Source organism: Pelodiscus sinensis, chromosome 22 (assembly GCF_049634645.1).
Source record: "Pelodiscus sinensis isolate JC-2024 chromosome 22, ASM4963464v1, whole genome shotgun sequence".
Classification (NCBI taxonomy): Eukaryota; Metazoa; Chordata; order Testudines; family Trionychidae; genus Pelodiscus; species Pelodiscus sinensis.
The window spans coordinates 24,573,239-24,587,511 of record NC_134732.1 but is presented as its reverse complement, the minus strand read 5'-3'; the positions used below and the strand labels follow the sequence as shown (position 1 = coordinate 24,587,511).

The following is a 14,273-nucleotide window of genomic DNA, read 5'->3' as shown; positions in this document are numbered from 1 at the left end:
TCCCATTTTACAGTTGCTGACTCGAATGGGGATGAGGATAAACATGAACCTGGTTCTGGTCTAGTGTTACAGCTGCTCCCAATCACTCACTACTTGTGTTTTCACTCAGACATTAGGGGCCTGACTAATACGTCCCAACTGGAGCAGTTGAATAAACGGTATTGGTACGTGTGCCAGGATTTTACGGAATACAAGTACCCACATCAGCCAAACCGCTTTCCGGATCTAATGATGTGTTTGCCCGAGATTCGATACATTGCAGGTGAGCTTTGCATCTCTTCGCCCAGCTGCACCCTGTGCAGCTCATGAAATCGCCTTTAAAGGAAACTTTTCTTTTTATCATTAAACTCCTACCGACTTGGCGGGACAGCAGTGCCATGGTGGGGCCTTCTCTGAGCCTCCCCCACAGCGTACCGTCCCTCCCTCCCACCCCACAGACACACACGTTCCACCCAGGGTACTAAAACGGGCTCTGGTTGTAATTTGGCCCAGTGGTGTCTGTATTTACCGATAGCGTTAAACTCCAGGTCTTAGGTCAGAGGGTGAGAAGGCATGTTCTTTACTTCAACGATCTTGGGCTCTTCTCAGTATCTTGATCAAAACCTCCTTAGGGTCTTGATACCAGACCCAGCTCTGAAGTGGCTTGTGTGCTGAACATATGTAGATGGTACAGGCCTCACTGAGTCTAGAGATGACTCTGTGGAGAAAATCACAATATAAAAGTCTAGCTAGGCTTGATGGATGTCCCCAGATCTGAACGTCCCTGGAGCTTGGGTCAGTGAAATCTGCATGCGAAATGTCCATCGCCGTGCACTGATGATTGGCTCGAGAGGTGTTGTTCCAGGGACTTCATGAGAACATTGGACATTTGTACACAAATATTAAAATAATGAAACAAAAGACAGGACTATGCAGCACTTTAAAGACTAACAAGATGGTTTATTAGATGATGAGCTTTCATGGGCCAGACCCACTTCCGCAGATCAAATTCTGGAAGAGAACTGGCACCACCATATATACCAAAGGATACAATGAAAAAAAAAATGAAAAAATGTGAACACATTATAAAATTGACAAATCAGATTAGAACAGAAAGCGGGGTGAGGGGGAGGGCTAGTATCCATCACCCCTAGTATCATTATCTCATAGATACTAGCCCTTCCCCGACCCCTCCTTCTGTTCTAAATCTGATTTGTCAGTTTTATAATGTGTTCACTTTTTTTCATTGTATCCCTTTGGTATATATGGTCACGCCAATTCTCTTCCACTATTTGATCTGAGGAAGTGGGTCTGGCCCACGAAAGCTCATCATCTAATAAACCGTCTTGTTAGTCTTTAAAGTGCTGCATAGTCCTGTCTTCTGCTTCAGCGAGATCAGACTAACACGGCTACATCTCTATTACTATTAAAATAATGGGCATCGGCTAGTTGGGTTTGGGAATAAATGTCCTTCCATGGAGCATATCGATCCGAGTCTGTGGATCACCGTTCTCTGTCGCACCGGGCAGGGTTGCCCACTGGGAGCAGGTGGGCAGATCCCACACAACCTATTCACTGTGATTGACGGGGGGATTGGCAGAGGAGGCCTGTAGACTTTCCCATCTTCTATTGTGTATAGACTACATCTCTCTTTCGGCAGAGGGACATAAATTAGACACTTTGTAATTGCAAATGAAGCCGGGATTAGAATTTCCCACGCTTCATTTGCATAATTGTGTCATGGCGCTCTTTCGAAAAAGCGCTATTTCAAAATTGAAACCGCAGTCTAGACGCGGTTCTTTCGAAAACAGAAGCCTTTTTCAAAAGATACTGTAAACGTACATCAGGTTACAGGATCTTTCGAAAAAGGCTTCTGTTTTCGAAAGAACCGCGTCTAGACTGCGGTTTCAATTTTGAAATAGCGCTTTTTCGAAAGAGCGCCATGATGAGATTATGCGAATGAAGCGTGGGAAATTCAAATCCCAACTTCCTTTGCAATTTCAAAGTGTCTAATTTACATCCCTCTGTCAAAAGCGGGATGTAGTCTAGACACACCCTTAATGTGCCCTCACTAGAAGATGTACCCGGTATTGCTCGGGTCCTTAACTCAAATAATTTTTAAAAACAAGTAGTTTGTGGCACCTTAGAGATTAGCAAAAGTACATGGATAGGATCATGAGTTTCCATAGGTAAAACCCTCTTCCTCAGATGAGTTGGAATAATAATACATTTTTGTGTTTTTTTCATGTGAATCCTCGCTTGGGGTGGGGCTGGGGTGGAGGGTTCAGGTGCAGGCTGCCTCAGGGAGAGAGGACAATCCCAGCCCCCTCTCACCACAGCAGCTTGGGACCTGGTGAGAAGTGTGTCTGCATGGCCGCTGCAGTGAGCACAGCCAGGGGAGGGGTGCATGTTCCCCAGGCTGGGGGACAGATGCACACAAATCGACTCTCTCTATAGTAGATAGCTGTCCCTTTCTCCACCCTGGGGGCTGTTTTCCCAGTGGCGTTATAGCTGTCCCAGTCCCCATCTCTGGCTCCTTGCTGCCCCCTGTGGTCGCTCTTCAGTATAACTGTCTCTCCTACCAGATCCCTCCCTTTCCATTTTGAGAAACAATCACATTCCTGGCACATCCTATTGTCCTGGCACAACCAAACCCCGACCTTGCTTTGTGTTAGGAGAAGAGGAAGCAGCGTACTGAATTTGGAGGTCCTAGCTCTTAACTATTTAGAGTTTAGCAGGAGTTCTTGAACAAATGGACTCTCAGACAGACGGGCAAAGTTGCTTATATGTGGGGAAATCATTTTCATCTGACTTCACCAGCTCGCTTAGCTTCTGTTCTACTATGTAAGACACCCCATTGTTTCCAAAAGAATAGCAAATGTGTAATGAAGGAATTGGGCGATTTACTGTTTGTCTAAATGGCTACAGTGAAACCGTCTCCAGGGTCACCCGCCTGGAGATGAGCATTTCTGAACTTTGGCTCTGGAATGGCAGCTCCTTCTTCTTCTTCCCTAACAGGAAAAATGGTGAATGTTCCTCTGGAGCAGCTGCCCCTCCTCTTTAAAGCCGTTCTGCATTCCTGCAAGACCAGCGTGAGCAAAGAGTGAGCCGTCACAGCCCCGACGCCATGCCTTACTCTGGTGCTTCAGGTGAAGAAACGGGGAAACCAGGATCAAGGCAGGAGGGAGCTGCTGAGACAGGGTGGCAGGTGGCCCTGCCATTGTAGCAAGAATCGTTTGTTTGTTTGTTGTTTTTTAAACTCTTTTCCTATCTATTTATTTCACGACAGAGTTGAATGTATGATCTTCAACACAGTGCACATGGTTCTGTCTGAATGCAGCAGATGCATTCTCTTGCAGTTTACAGAATGTGAAGATGTTTTAATGTTACAGTGTTTGTTAGGGTTAGTTCTTTTGTATTTGGGGAGCGGGGGGCTGATGTGACTAAGACTACCTCAAGGAGAAGATGCTGTTCATGTGCTGCTCGTTCCGTGATTCATACCCAGAGTGTTTGCCTAGAGAGCAAACTGCCTCGCTTCACCCAGAGAGCTGTTAGCATCTCAGGCCTGGCCCCTCGCAGGAGTGGGCATTAGAGAAGTGCCAAGCTTCAGAAGAGATGAGGGAGAGAAGTGACCCCAGTAATGGCGTTGGGATACCCCGGACTAGCTCTCCTACCTGTTCTGCATGCTCTGGCGTGGGGCCTGGGTCTGCGGCTGTGGCTAGGGGAGTGTTTGGAGGACACGGACGCAGCCTTCTGAAACAAGGCGCCTTTTATCCAGCTATTTCTTGACACAGTAATGATCTAAACGGAAACCCGCTACCACCAGCTGGGGCAACGCAAGCCAACGATCTAACAGCGTGGCCTGATAGAGAGGCTGCTCCCTACGCCACGGATCCGTCTGTCGCAGGCCGGCGACAGCCACGTTTAGATGCACATTTGGTTTTACATGTTCAAATCCCTTTCACAATCAATGCACAGGCACACATCTGTACCAGCCCCTGCACACATCTGTACCAGCCCTCCCTCCCCCAACACACACACATACATGCACACATCTTCCTACCTGTCAGGGTGGTCAAACACTGGAATAAATTGCCTGGGGAGGTTGTGGAGTCTCCATCCCTGGAGATATTTAAGAGCGGGTTAGACAGACACCTGTCAGGAATGCCCCAGATGGTGCTTGGTCCTGCCATGAGGGCAGGGGACTGGACTCGATGACCTCTCGAGGTCCCTAGTTGGGTGCCTGTTGAACCGTGGCGAACGTATGGGCATTCCCCATGTCCTGCGTGTACCATTTTCCTGCTTAGAGCCTGGCTTTTAGTGCAACTTGTGTACATTGCTTTGTTCTGAATTTCCCAGGATGTAGATGTGGCACCCGGCAATGCCGCTACTTGCAGTGCATTCGAAATACTCGAATTGCTGCTACTGCGCTGTTTGGTTACCATGTATCACTGTCCAGTAAGCCTCCGTGTCCTCCATCGTTTCCTGCAGCCACAGGCTTGCTAACTGGGGAAGCGTTTCTTTCCCTGTTACCATCATTGATACATTGATGAAATCTCCCTCCTTCTGCTAGGCAGCCAGCATGTCCAGCTGGGACCCTTAGTTGTGGCTGGTGGTTTGAGTGGTCCCAGCAGGCTGCTTGGAATGCTAAAGACCCTGCTATTTTTGAACTGCCTTGAGTTCAGAAAACAACTTCCGCTCTCGTGGGGTGGGAGAAACGGTCCGGGCGTTCTCCGTCCAGCCGAGATGCGCTGCAGTGCCCGGCGCACGGCCAACACATGCTCTGGGGAAGCAGCCTTTGCTTCTGAATAAGCACCTGCTCTCCGCCCAAGCGCTGTCCCGGCCCCTGGCCACAGACGAATTGGGGGGGAGGGTGCAGAAGTCCCGAGCACGTCCTACAGCGTAGTGGGATAGCAACCCCAGAGCCATTGGGCCTGGCTAGCTTGGCACTTCTCTAGGTTCGCCAACAGTTACTCCATGCAAGGAGCACAGCCCGGTCCTGCCTCCCACGAGAGATGAAGACCACTCCATCCAAACCATCTCTGCCGAGACAAACTGTTGGCTAACCCCGTTGGCCAAAGGCAGGTGGTGTTGCTCTCAAGTTCTGCTTCCCACTTGATTGTTTCCCTTGCTTTAGGTAGTCGTCTAGCTGCTGATATTCACTTTCCTCAAATAAGATATTACGGGTAACCGCTGCTGGGATCAGCAGAAGTCCAGTTTTATCACATTTCAGATCCAAAGTTAGGTTCATGAATCTCATTTGCTTTCTGTTTATAAAGTGAGACAAGCACATATTTCTCAGGAAAGCCTTCTGCATACAGCATATACCTCAAGGGTACACGGGGAAAATGTCAGGGCATCTGCTTGTTTCTAAGTTAGGAAGTATTGACAGCTTTGACTTTCATTTTCAGGTAATTCCACATGATACTTTTATTACGGGTTGTTTTCTGGCTTGCTCACACATTTCAGGAGGAGTTGAACTTCCACAGTTATTAGATTATAAATTATCGATGAATAGGGTCTGTTGTAATTATAAGATCTCTCTGCTAAACCAAAAACTTGTTTTTGCCAAGTACCTGACAAAAACAACCATTTTGTGCACTGTCCAAAATTGACTCCCCTCAAAAATGCTGTGCACAGATTTAATGAACGTGTTGATGATGGGGGTGGTGTGCTATTATTTGCAACTGTGTAAGCTGTTTTTAGGAATGCTGATTGGCAACAGTATCTGTTACCAAGCCGCCTTGCATTGCACTGAGCGTAAAAGCTGTGCTAACTCGCAAGCAAGAACCAGACTAACATACCGAACCGGACCCTAACTCGCTGGGCAGTCAATGTCTTCTGCACCAAGTCCTCTGGCGACTTGTGGTTTTTAAACAGGGTAAAGTGAACGTTGCATTGCAAACTCAGGTATTATGAGGAGACGCTAGGAACGTAGCTAGGAACATAGAGACATTAGGTCCATCGCTAGATGTGTTTGTGAATTTGGTTTGAAGGACACCCTCCAAAAGCTGGAACTGTCTGTCCCAGTCTTCACTCAGCATTCGGTTTACAGGAAACCGTGTTTTATTGGTGCTTAATGCTACTGCAGTGGGGATGGTCGAATTGTCAGCGTCTGCGGCTGCTTTTCTGCCCCCCTGTTGAGAGACTCAATCCACAATAATCCTCATGGGTGGAATTTTCTGCCAAGACAAGTCAAATTTTATCCCTGGGTTGAAAATAACTCAGCTGAGCCCATCCTCTGCTTGGCCGTGTTTGTGCCAGTGGAGCGCTGAAGAGTTCTTTCTGAGCCAGCCAGAGGCGGATGTGCGCACGTCCTGGGTTCAGAGCAGCACTCCCCCCAGCTGCCACAGGCGACACGTTCAGGCACTCTAGGGTTTGTCTCCTCTTGCTCATTGTTGCCTTGCCGGGATGCCGCTGCTCCCAGTGAATGGACTTCCTCCATTCGCTCACGTGGCAGGGCCCCATCCGGCCCTTCAGCCATTCTAATCCAGCTCTTGGACTCCCGCTGCGGAGCAGGGTGCAGGGCTGCCCTAGTCCGTGTGTGCAGTGGCTCCCAGGAGCAGCAGTACGTCCCCCTTCCAGCCAGCTCCTCCGTGTAGGGGCAGCCAGAGGGCTCTGCTGCCCCGCCCCAAGCACTGCCTCCGCAGCTCCCATTGGCTGAGAACTGCAGCCAGTGGGAGCTGCAGGGATGGTGCTTGCAGATGGGGGGACAGTGCACAGAACCACCTGGTCACACCTCCGCGTAGGAGTGGGTTGGAAGGGGGCCATGCCACTGCTTCTGGGAGCTGCTTGAGGAAAGTGTAGCTGGGAGCCTGCTCCCCTGAGGCCTCCTGCCCCTCCTGCACCCCAACCCTCTTCTTCAGCCTTGGTCCCAGCCCAGAAGCCCCTCCTATACCCCAAACCGCTCCTCCCTACGTCAGAGCCTGCACTCCCAGCTGGAGCCCTCCAGCCTCCTGCCCCAGCCCTGACCCCCTCCCATCCTCTGAAGCCCTAACCCCTACACACACTCCAGCCCTCAGCCCAACTCCCCCGCTGACCCGAGGCTCTGTGGGGCGCTTCCACTCTGAAATGCACAAGATCCCCTGCTGGGGTCTCTTGGACACTTCAAAGCAGGCGCCCGCCGGCAGCCCGGAGTCAGCAGGACTTCCCACTGGCCCCGGGCTGCACATGGAGTTCCGCGTTCCTCCTTCCAGCAGGGCTCTGGGACATTTCACAGCAGGAATGCGGAAGTGCCTGTCAAGTAGTCGATGGAAATTCCACCGACTAGTCAATTAATTGTTCGTTAACATCCTCATCTTAAAGCCGTCAGCACTTGCGTGGCAGGGCTTGATGGGGCTGGCCATGGCCTGGCCTTTTGGAGCCACAGTTCCCGAGGAGCATGAAGACCAAAGAGCAGTCCGTCCTCCCCCACCCCTCCCCACCTCCGTTTTGCAAACTCATTGATTAAAGTCTTTTGCTGGGGGTGTCAGGGCCACTCCTACTGAACACCCTCATCGCTGCCTTCCGATGCCCTGGGGTGCCAGGCTGCTCCGCTCCCATTTGTATTGGCTCCTCTTGAGTCTGCCACACGGGGCTTCACCTCTGGCAAGAGCAGATGTTCTAAGATTCAGTTCTTGCTTCCAAGCCAGCCCTGCCCGGGGGAGGCTGTTCCTGGGGCTCTAAGGCTTTTGCTTCTAGTTGGAACCCAGACGTGCAAGCACAGCTGAAATCTGCCTTTTCCTACCCAGTTCCACCCCTTTCCCGATGGTGCTGCCCCCTCGCCTCTTCCCATGGCCCCTGCACCTCCTGACACCGCAAAGCCCTATTCCACGCAGGCAGGCGGCGCCGGGGGAGAGGCAGGGCTGGTCAGCAGACTGCCAGTAGGGTCGCCAGATGGTTTAACCAAAAATACCAAACACCCCCTCATCCCCCCCCCCAAAAAAAAACACCGGGGGGGGGGGGAATTCTATTGAAGAAAAAAAGGGGGAGACCAAAGTTGAGCAAAAAAAGGACCCCAAGAGTTAAGTGGAGGGAAAAAAAACCCCAGCATGGCCCCTTTAAGAAATGCTTTTGAGGCTTTTTGGCCCTAACAGGCTGCCGGTGGCCGTCCGCCATCGTCTCCCTGCTCCGGGCCGGACAGCTCCCCTGCGGAACCCAGTAAGCCCCCGGGATTTTTGCCTCCTGGCCGGGAAAAAATCAGAAAATACTGGGGGGTGGGGGGAGAGGTCGGTATTTTTGGTTCAGGCAGTCCAGTATTTTCACCTCCTGTCCGGTAAAAAAAATTCAGAAAATAGCGGAAACCTAAAATGTGCAATGTTTTCTGATTTTTTTTAAAAAAAAATTTTTCCCCCCAGCCAGGAGGCAAAAATACCGGACCCCTGGCAACCCTAGCACCTGGGCCCAGCCCCCGGCCTACCTCTCCGCTCGGGCCCTGACGCCCCCCGCCCCCGGACTCCATGCTTACCTGGTTCCACGGGAAGCTAAGTTCTGGCTTGAACAAGAACACAAAATGGCCGCAGGCAAAAAGCCTGAAGACCCAGGGGAAGCAGTGCCTCCCCTGGGCCTTAGTGCTCACCGCTCCCCTGTTCCTATCCCTAGTCTGACTCTGCACTCACTCTGAAAGGGGCACTGCTGGTTTAATTCTGGTTTATTATTTAATTTAATTTTTTTTTGCTTAATAAGTCTTCAAGTCTTTTTTTATTTTTTCCCCCTCAGCTTTGGTCTCCCCCTCCCCCCCCCCCTTTTTTTTTTGCCAGGTGCGGGGGGAGGTGGGTATTTTTGGTTCAACCATTTGGCATCCCTAATACCGGACACCTGGCAACTCTAGCTGCCAGTGGGCAGGAGGCACAGGGGGATGGAGAGGGGCTGAGAAAGGGGGGCAGCTCACCCACCATCTTCCCGTGGGCGCTCCAGCCCCAGAGCACCCATGGCGCTGGCGCCTATGGCTCCAAACCGGAGGTGTGGGAGGAGCCGTCCTGCCTCCGAGAGGCTCAATTCTAGAAGCAGGCCCAGGACTGGGGGGCTAACTGCTCTGTCCCTGTGCCCGCGCTGGAGGGGCTCTGGCTGTGTCCAGGGCCAGCTGGCGGGAGCGAGCAGATTCGCAGCCAGCAGGATTCTGCCATCTTTCTTTGAGCCTTGCCGTCTGCCTGCCCTGCGTGTCCCGTGCTCCCTGTTACGGGGCTCTGCGCCGGGAGGAACGAACTCTTCAGGCTTGGGCACAAACCAGCCACCCAGTCGCTCCTGCTCGTTGGGGGTAAAAGCCCAGTCCTTCAAACCAACCTTTTTAAAAAACTTGAATTTCTTTGATCTTTAATCCTCTTTACAAGGAAACCGACGACAAAAGTCCCTCTGGGCACGCGCTGCCCCCATCGGCTCATTTCCTCTCCTTGGTTTGGGTTTGACGCTAGGAAGCTTGAGGTGTGACTGTTTCTGTATTTCTCAGGGTAAGAAGCGGCAATCAACCCTGCCACGTCCAGGGCAGGAGAAGGGGGGAGGTGGGGAGTAGTTGAAGTTTGAAGCTAATGTGTAAGTTGTGGACGATGTGTCAATCACAGGCGACCGTTCATCAGGGCGGCGTCAGGCTGCGGCGTTTCTGGGGCGTCGGCGCGTTGCTTGCGGCGTGCACAGAAGCTCAGGGATGTATTTAAATGTGACCCCCAGAAACCCCCATCTTGATGTTGCAACAGTCGCTTCTTTCATGGCCTGTTGGGAAGCCCGTGGCCGGCTGCGTAAGCACCTCCCCCGTCTGGATGTGAGGCAGAAAGCCGGCCTGGCGGGTGGGGAGTTCTTACGGCAGCGGCGGGTGCAGTCAGTGAGAGCCGGGAGCCGGTGCCATTGCAGAGCCGTAGGAGTGCAGCGTGGGGTGCGTCAGGCCAGGCTCCCTGCATTGCCGTCTGGCCAGGCAAACTGGGAAGGCGTTCCAGGGAGACGCTCTCCAGGAAGGTTGCAAACAGCAGGGGAAATCCTGGGCCAGCCTGGGGGGGGGGTCCTATAGTAAGCCCCCCCCCCCCTTTAGAGCAGGAGCCAGGAACCACTGACCCACAAAACATCAGTCAGGGGCTACACCCAAGTGAGAAGCAAAAAACAAACACACCCCCCAAACTTCTCTGATTGGCCCCCGCCTGGGAAGGAGAGAGACCTGCCCTCCAGAGCCTCAAGGGCCCAGGCTAGTAGATTTTGTGGGCTCCAGTCTTGTGGGGGGAGGGTTGGAGCACCAGCAGGGGCACCCCAATGTGGGGGGGAGCCCTGAGCCTCGGAGGGCTGCATCTGGCTCCTGGGCCTTAGGTTCCCCGCCCCTGCTTTTGAGTTTCAGTACTCGTAACAAAAGTAATAGCCACGCCCGGCCCTCCGCCACGCTGCACGGCCCGAGGCAGCTGGCCTGCGGGAGCCGAAGGGCGTTCCTAGGAAATGCCCCTGGGGCCGGGTGAGCGCAGAGGTCCCAGAGGGGCAGTGGCGCCGGGCCCCCCGTAACATTCCCCTCTGCCCAGCGCTTCGCTCGTGGCTCGTGCCCCCCGGGGGAGAGTAGGACCTGCGGCCGCGATGAGGAGCGGGCGCCGGGAGGGCAGCCCTGCTAGCGGCACTCCTGCCCCGGCGAGCTGGCCCAGCGGGACGGCGCCGTCTCTGGGCACGCTGCTCGGGAAACGTGTTGGGAGACGCAGCCCTGGGCCCGTCGCTGGCTCGCCGAGAGGGAGGGTTGTGCGCAGCAAGCTGGGGTGGGAATCCACAGCCCCCGTCCGCTGCGCACTGAAAACTCCAAGGGCTCTGGGACCTGCCCGGGGGCGAAGGGGGCACCGGAGCGGCAGGGTCTGTGCGCAGGCTGGGCGTTCCAGATCTTCCCCCGCCCACAGACAGACGCAGGCCCGCAGCACGCAGCAGCCGTCCCAGGGCTCACGGGCGGGGTCTGCAAGCCTGAGTTTACCTGGCCACGCTCAGGGAAGGGAGCCTCCGCCAGGAATGATTGGATCCCTTCGGGGGTGGCGCCCGGCTCTGCTCTGACCCCTCACAAGCGTATGAAAGAAGCGGTGTGCGTGGGTGGAAGAGAAGCCACCGACGGCAGAAATACCCAAACCAGAGCAGATGAGGATCCGCCTCAGCGAAGCCGTTTGTGATTCATTGTTTTCTTTCATTTATAAAGTGTCTTGTAATCGTTGATAACATGATTGACTCAGTTTCCATAACAAAACTACCTCTTGTGTGACATCCTGTCGATCGTCTCAAAGGGATTGTGTGAAAAACCCGCCAAGGGCCCGGGCTTGTCGCTGGGTTGTGGCTCCTGGAACAGGCGCCGCCAGCGGGTGGGTGACACGTTGTGATTCTGTTGAGCAGAACTGCAACTCGCCCCCCGGGCTGGCGACCCTCCGGCTGCCCCGGGTCTGCTGGCTCATTAGTGGGTTTTGCCCCAGGGCCCGGCTCCAGCGTGCAGGCGGAGTGGCTCTAGGGCCCTTTGGAGCAGGGGCGCTTCCCCGTCCTCAGGTGCCCCCGCGCGTCCCCTGACAGCAAGCCCCCCGCAGCTCTGCCCCTTCCTCCGGAAAGCGCCCAGGCCTCTCCGGGTTGGTTGCTGGCTGCAGCCCCTGCCCAGCGTCTCCCTCGGGCTCGGTTCCCCGCCAGGAGTCCTGGGGGACCTCCGAGGCTAGCGGGCTTCTCCGGGCGTTCCAGCGGTCGCGGGCAAACCCGCTGCGGCAGACGCCTCTTGCAGCGCAGCCGGTGCCGGTTGGTCCCGGGGGAAACCCCCCTGCTACCAATGGGACCCATCTGCCGAAGCGGGTTTGACCCACGGATGCCAATGCCCATTAAATACGCTGGCCTTGGCGCTGCCCCAGGACTCCTCGCCCGTGTGGCTACAGGGAACCCGGCTCCCGCGAGACCGAGGCCCGGCGGAAGCCATGGGGCAGCGACCCGTGGGCCTTGAGCAGGGGTGGCGTGTACCCGCTCCATTGGGCGCCAGGGACTTGCTCAGGGCCCGGGGCACACGTCCTGGTACAGGTCTGCGCCCAGCCCAGCAGGGCTCCCGGGTCGCTGCCCACCTGGCGGCTCTGTCGTCATGGTGCCGGGAGTGGGCCCCACCAGGAGCTGCGCGATGGGCCGTGTGTTCTGTCGCTCAGGCACAGCCACGCCATTGGTTTTTCCCATGATCCCTTGCATAAATCAGGGAAGCAGGATGTCACCTGAACATAGCTAATAGCGAGCGTTTAGCTGTTGTCGTACATGCTCAGAGCTGGAGCGCAGGCAGGTTAGCAGGGCTGGCCCCTGCCTCCCCCCGGGATCCCAGCTGCACTTGGGGGGCCGGGCACGCTGCCCGTCTCCGGAGCGGTTTTTCCAGTCCACTGACCAACCGACTGTTTCTCCGGGTGCGTCCTGCGTGTGCCAGGGGCCCGCCCCTCGCCCACGGGTGGGCTGACCCGCCTCTGCTCCGCGGCTCTGCTCTGTGACTTGACTACCTGTGGAAATGTGACCAATCCGTGTTAGGCATGTTTAGCGAGTGTTAGTGTTTGAACTAATAAATGTGAATTGTTCTGCACAGCTCGGGAGTCCGGCGTTTCCTTCCGCCCACTCGCCTCGTGCCTGGAGAGGGCCTGTCCCGGAACAAGGCCACGCACGGGACTCGGGCATCGCTTCCTGGCCGAGGCGCCGCTGTCCTGCCTCTCCCCTTCCTGCTTGTGAGGAGGCCGCTCCCTGAAATGTCCACGTTGTTCGTGGCTCGGGCCCTGGGAGACCCCCACGGGCACCACCTCCTGGCTCCCCGGCCGTCTCCTCTCAGGCAGAGACCCCTGTCCTCACTCCGGAGCAAGGTTTCTCCAGCCCGCGCTGATCCTTGCGTGTGCGTGGAAATCCTGGCAAACCAGATGGCCCGAGCAGGCCAGCGCCTGCACCTGGCTTGATGGCCAGAGGCTAGAACAGGTCCCCCACAGCTGGCTCTAAGCAAGCACCTGAGAGCATTAGAGCAACCCTTAAAACCAGTACAAGCACCTGCTCTTACGCAAACGGGCTTAGCAGAGGTCAGCTCCTGCTTGGGGCGACGGTGCACGCTCCAGAGCCACAGCTGTGCTTTCCCCGCTCGTTCGTAGTGGTCCCAGACTCGGAACCAGAGCAACCATGAACGTTTCTGTCCTTCCTTTAGACAGCGGGGCCTTTGATCTTGGCCTTGTGTACCAGCAGACAATGGCCCATCTCCGAGTGTAGCTTCCAAAGGCTGGATTTTGGCCTAACCAGAGGTGGGGAATTTGCATCCCCCCTCACCCCCAATATTCCACAGGAAATCCACTTACCTCGTTTTGTGTCAAGCGTCCGTACTTGCCTGGCACATTGTCCAGTATAACCCTTTGACCCCTGGGTCTCTCCTCCCTCAGGTGCTTACGTATAATCCCAGCCCACAACGAGGCACGAGCCTTCCTCGAATCCAGTGGATCCCAAAGATACTCAATTGAACAAGGTCTCCAAAGGATAACCCCGGCACTTGCCATCCGTGTGGGCCTGGGAGGAGCGAGCAGTGCCTCCTCGTGTGTAGGACCCCAAGACTCTCGGTTCCCTACAGTGCACAAATGGCACAGTCCCCGGCCCTGTGGGGCCTGCCCCCTAACTACTCCTCTGCACCACGGATCCTGAGCAAGGGCCGGCCGGAGGGGAGCGCAGCGGTAACTTTGTGGCTCTGTGATTGGTGGCTGCCTCGGAGAGGGTGGGTGACTGGGACGGGGAGGAGCCAGTGGCTGCCACGAGCGGTGGGAACACAAAAGGGCGAACACTAGTGGCCCCTCTGGGACCCTGCCAAGGAACGAATGTGGACGTGGACTTCACAGACGCACTTTCTCCCGCAGAGCCGGGTGCGAGAGAGCAACGTCCCCACTGAAATCGAATCTTTGGCGTTGCGATTGCGGCAGCTGGTTCTGAATTCCTTTGTCGTGTGTGTGCGTGTGCGTGTGTGTGCGCGCGCGCGCGCGTTCTTGTTGCACCAGTTTAAATAGGCAATCGGTCCCCATTGTTGGGTGCAATGAAAAGAGATTCTTAAAACCAGCCGGAGGAGGCTCTTGCATAATTGCTGCTGCAAAGCAAGAAATAAAACCCCACAAACAAACACACCAAAAAACCTTGACCAATGTGCTTTGGCGAGCAACTGCAGAAATCAATTAAAGATCTTTCATGCCACGGAGGCAGACAAGTGCTAGCAGCCGAAGAGGCGTTTTGTGCGTTTGTTTCTATAAATATTAGAGTGCTGCATTAGGCTCCATTCAGCGGTAAACAACTGCGCTGTCACAATGCGCTGAGAGCCACCGAAAGCTAGCAGTGCGCCCCAAAAGAGCATCTGCTCCCCCATGCGC

General features: G+C 54.9%; 1 protein-coding gene across 5 annotated transcripts in view; it reads left to right on the top strand.

The window, feature by feature from the left end:
- Positions 1-13,830, top strand: part of NR6A1 (nuclear receptor subfamily 6 group A member 1) — a 181,738-nt gene extending 167,908 nt beyond the window's left edge. For 4 of the 5 annotated variants that reach the window (XM_075905678.1, XM_075905677.1, XM_075905676.1 and 1 more), the window contains 2 exons: positions 110-262; positions 2,998-13,830. In XM_075905678.1, the coding sequence (XP_075761793.1) occupies positions 110-262; positions 2,998-3,086 (242 nt within the window). In that variant the 3' untranslated portion in view covers positions 3,087-13,830. The remainder of the gene's footprint in view (positions 1-109; positions 263-2,997) is intronic. The other variant, XR_012897202.1, reaches the window with a different exon arrangement.
- Positions 13,831-14,273: the final 443 nt, after the last annotated feature.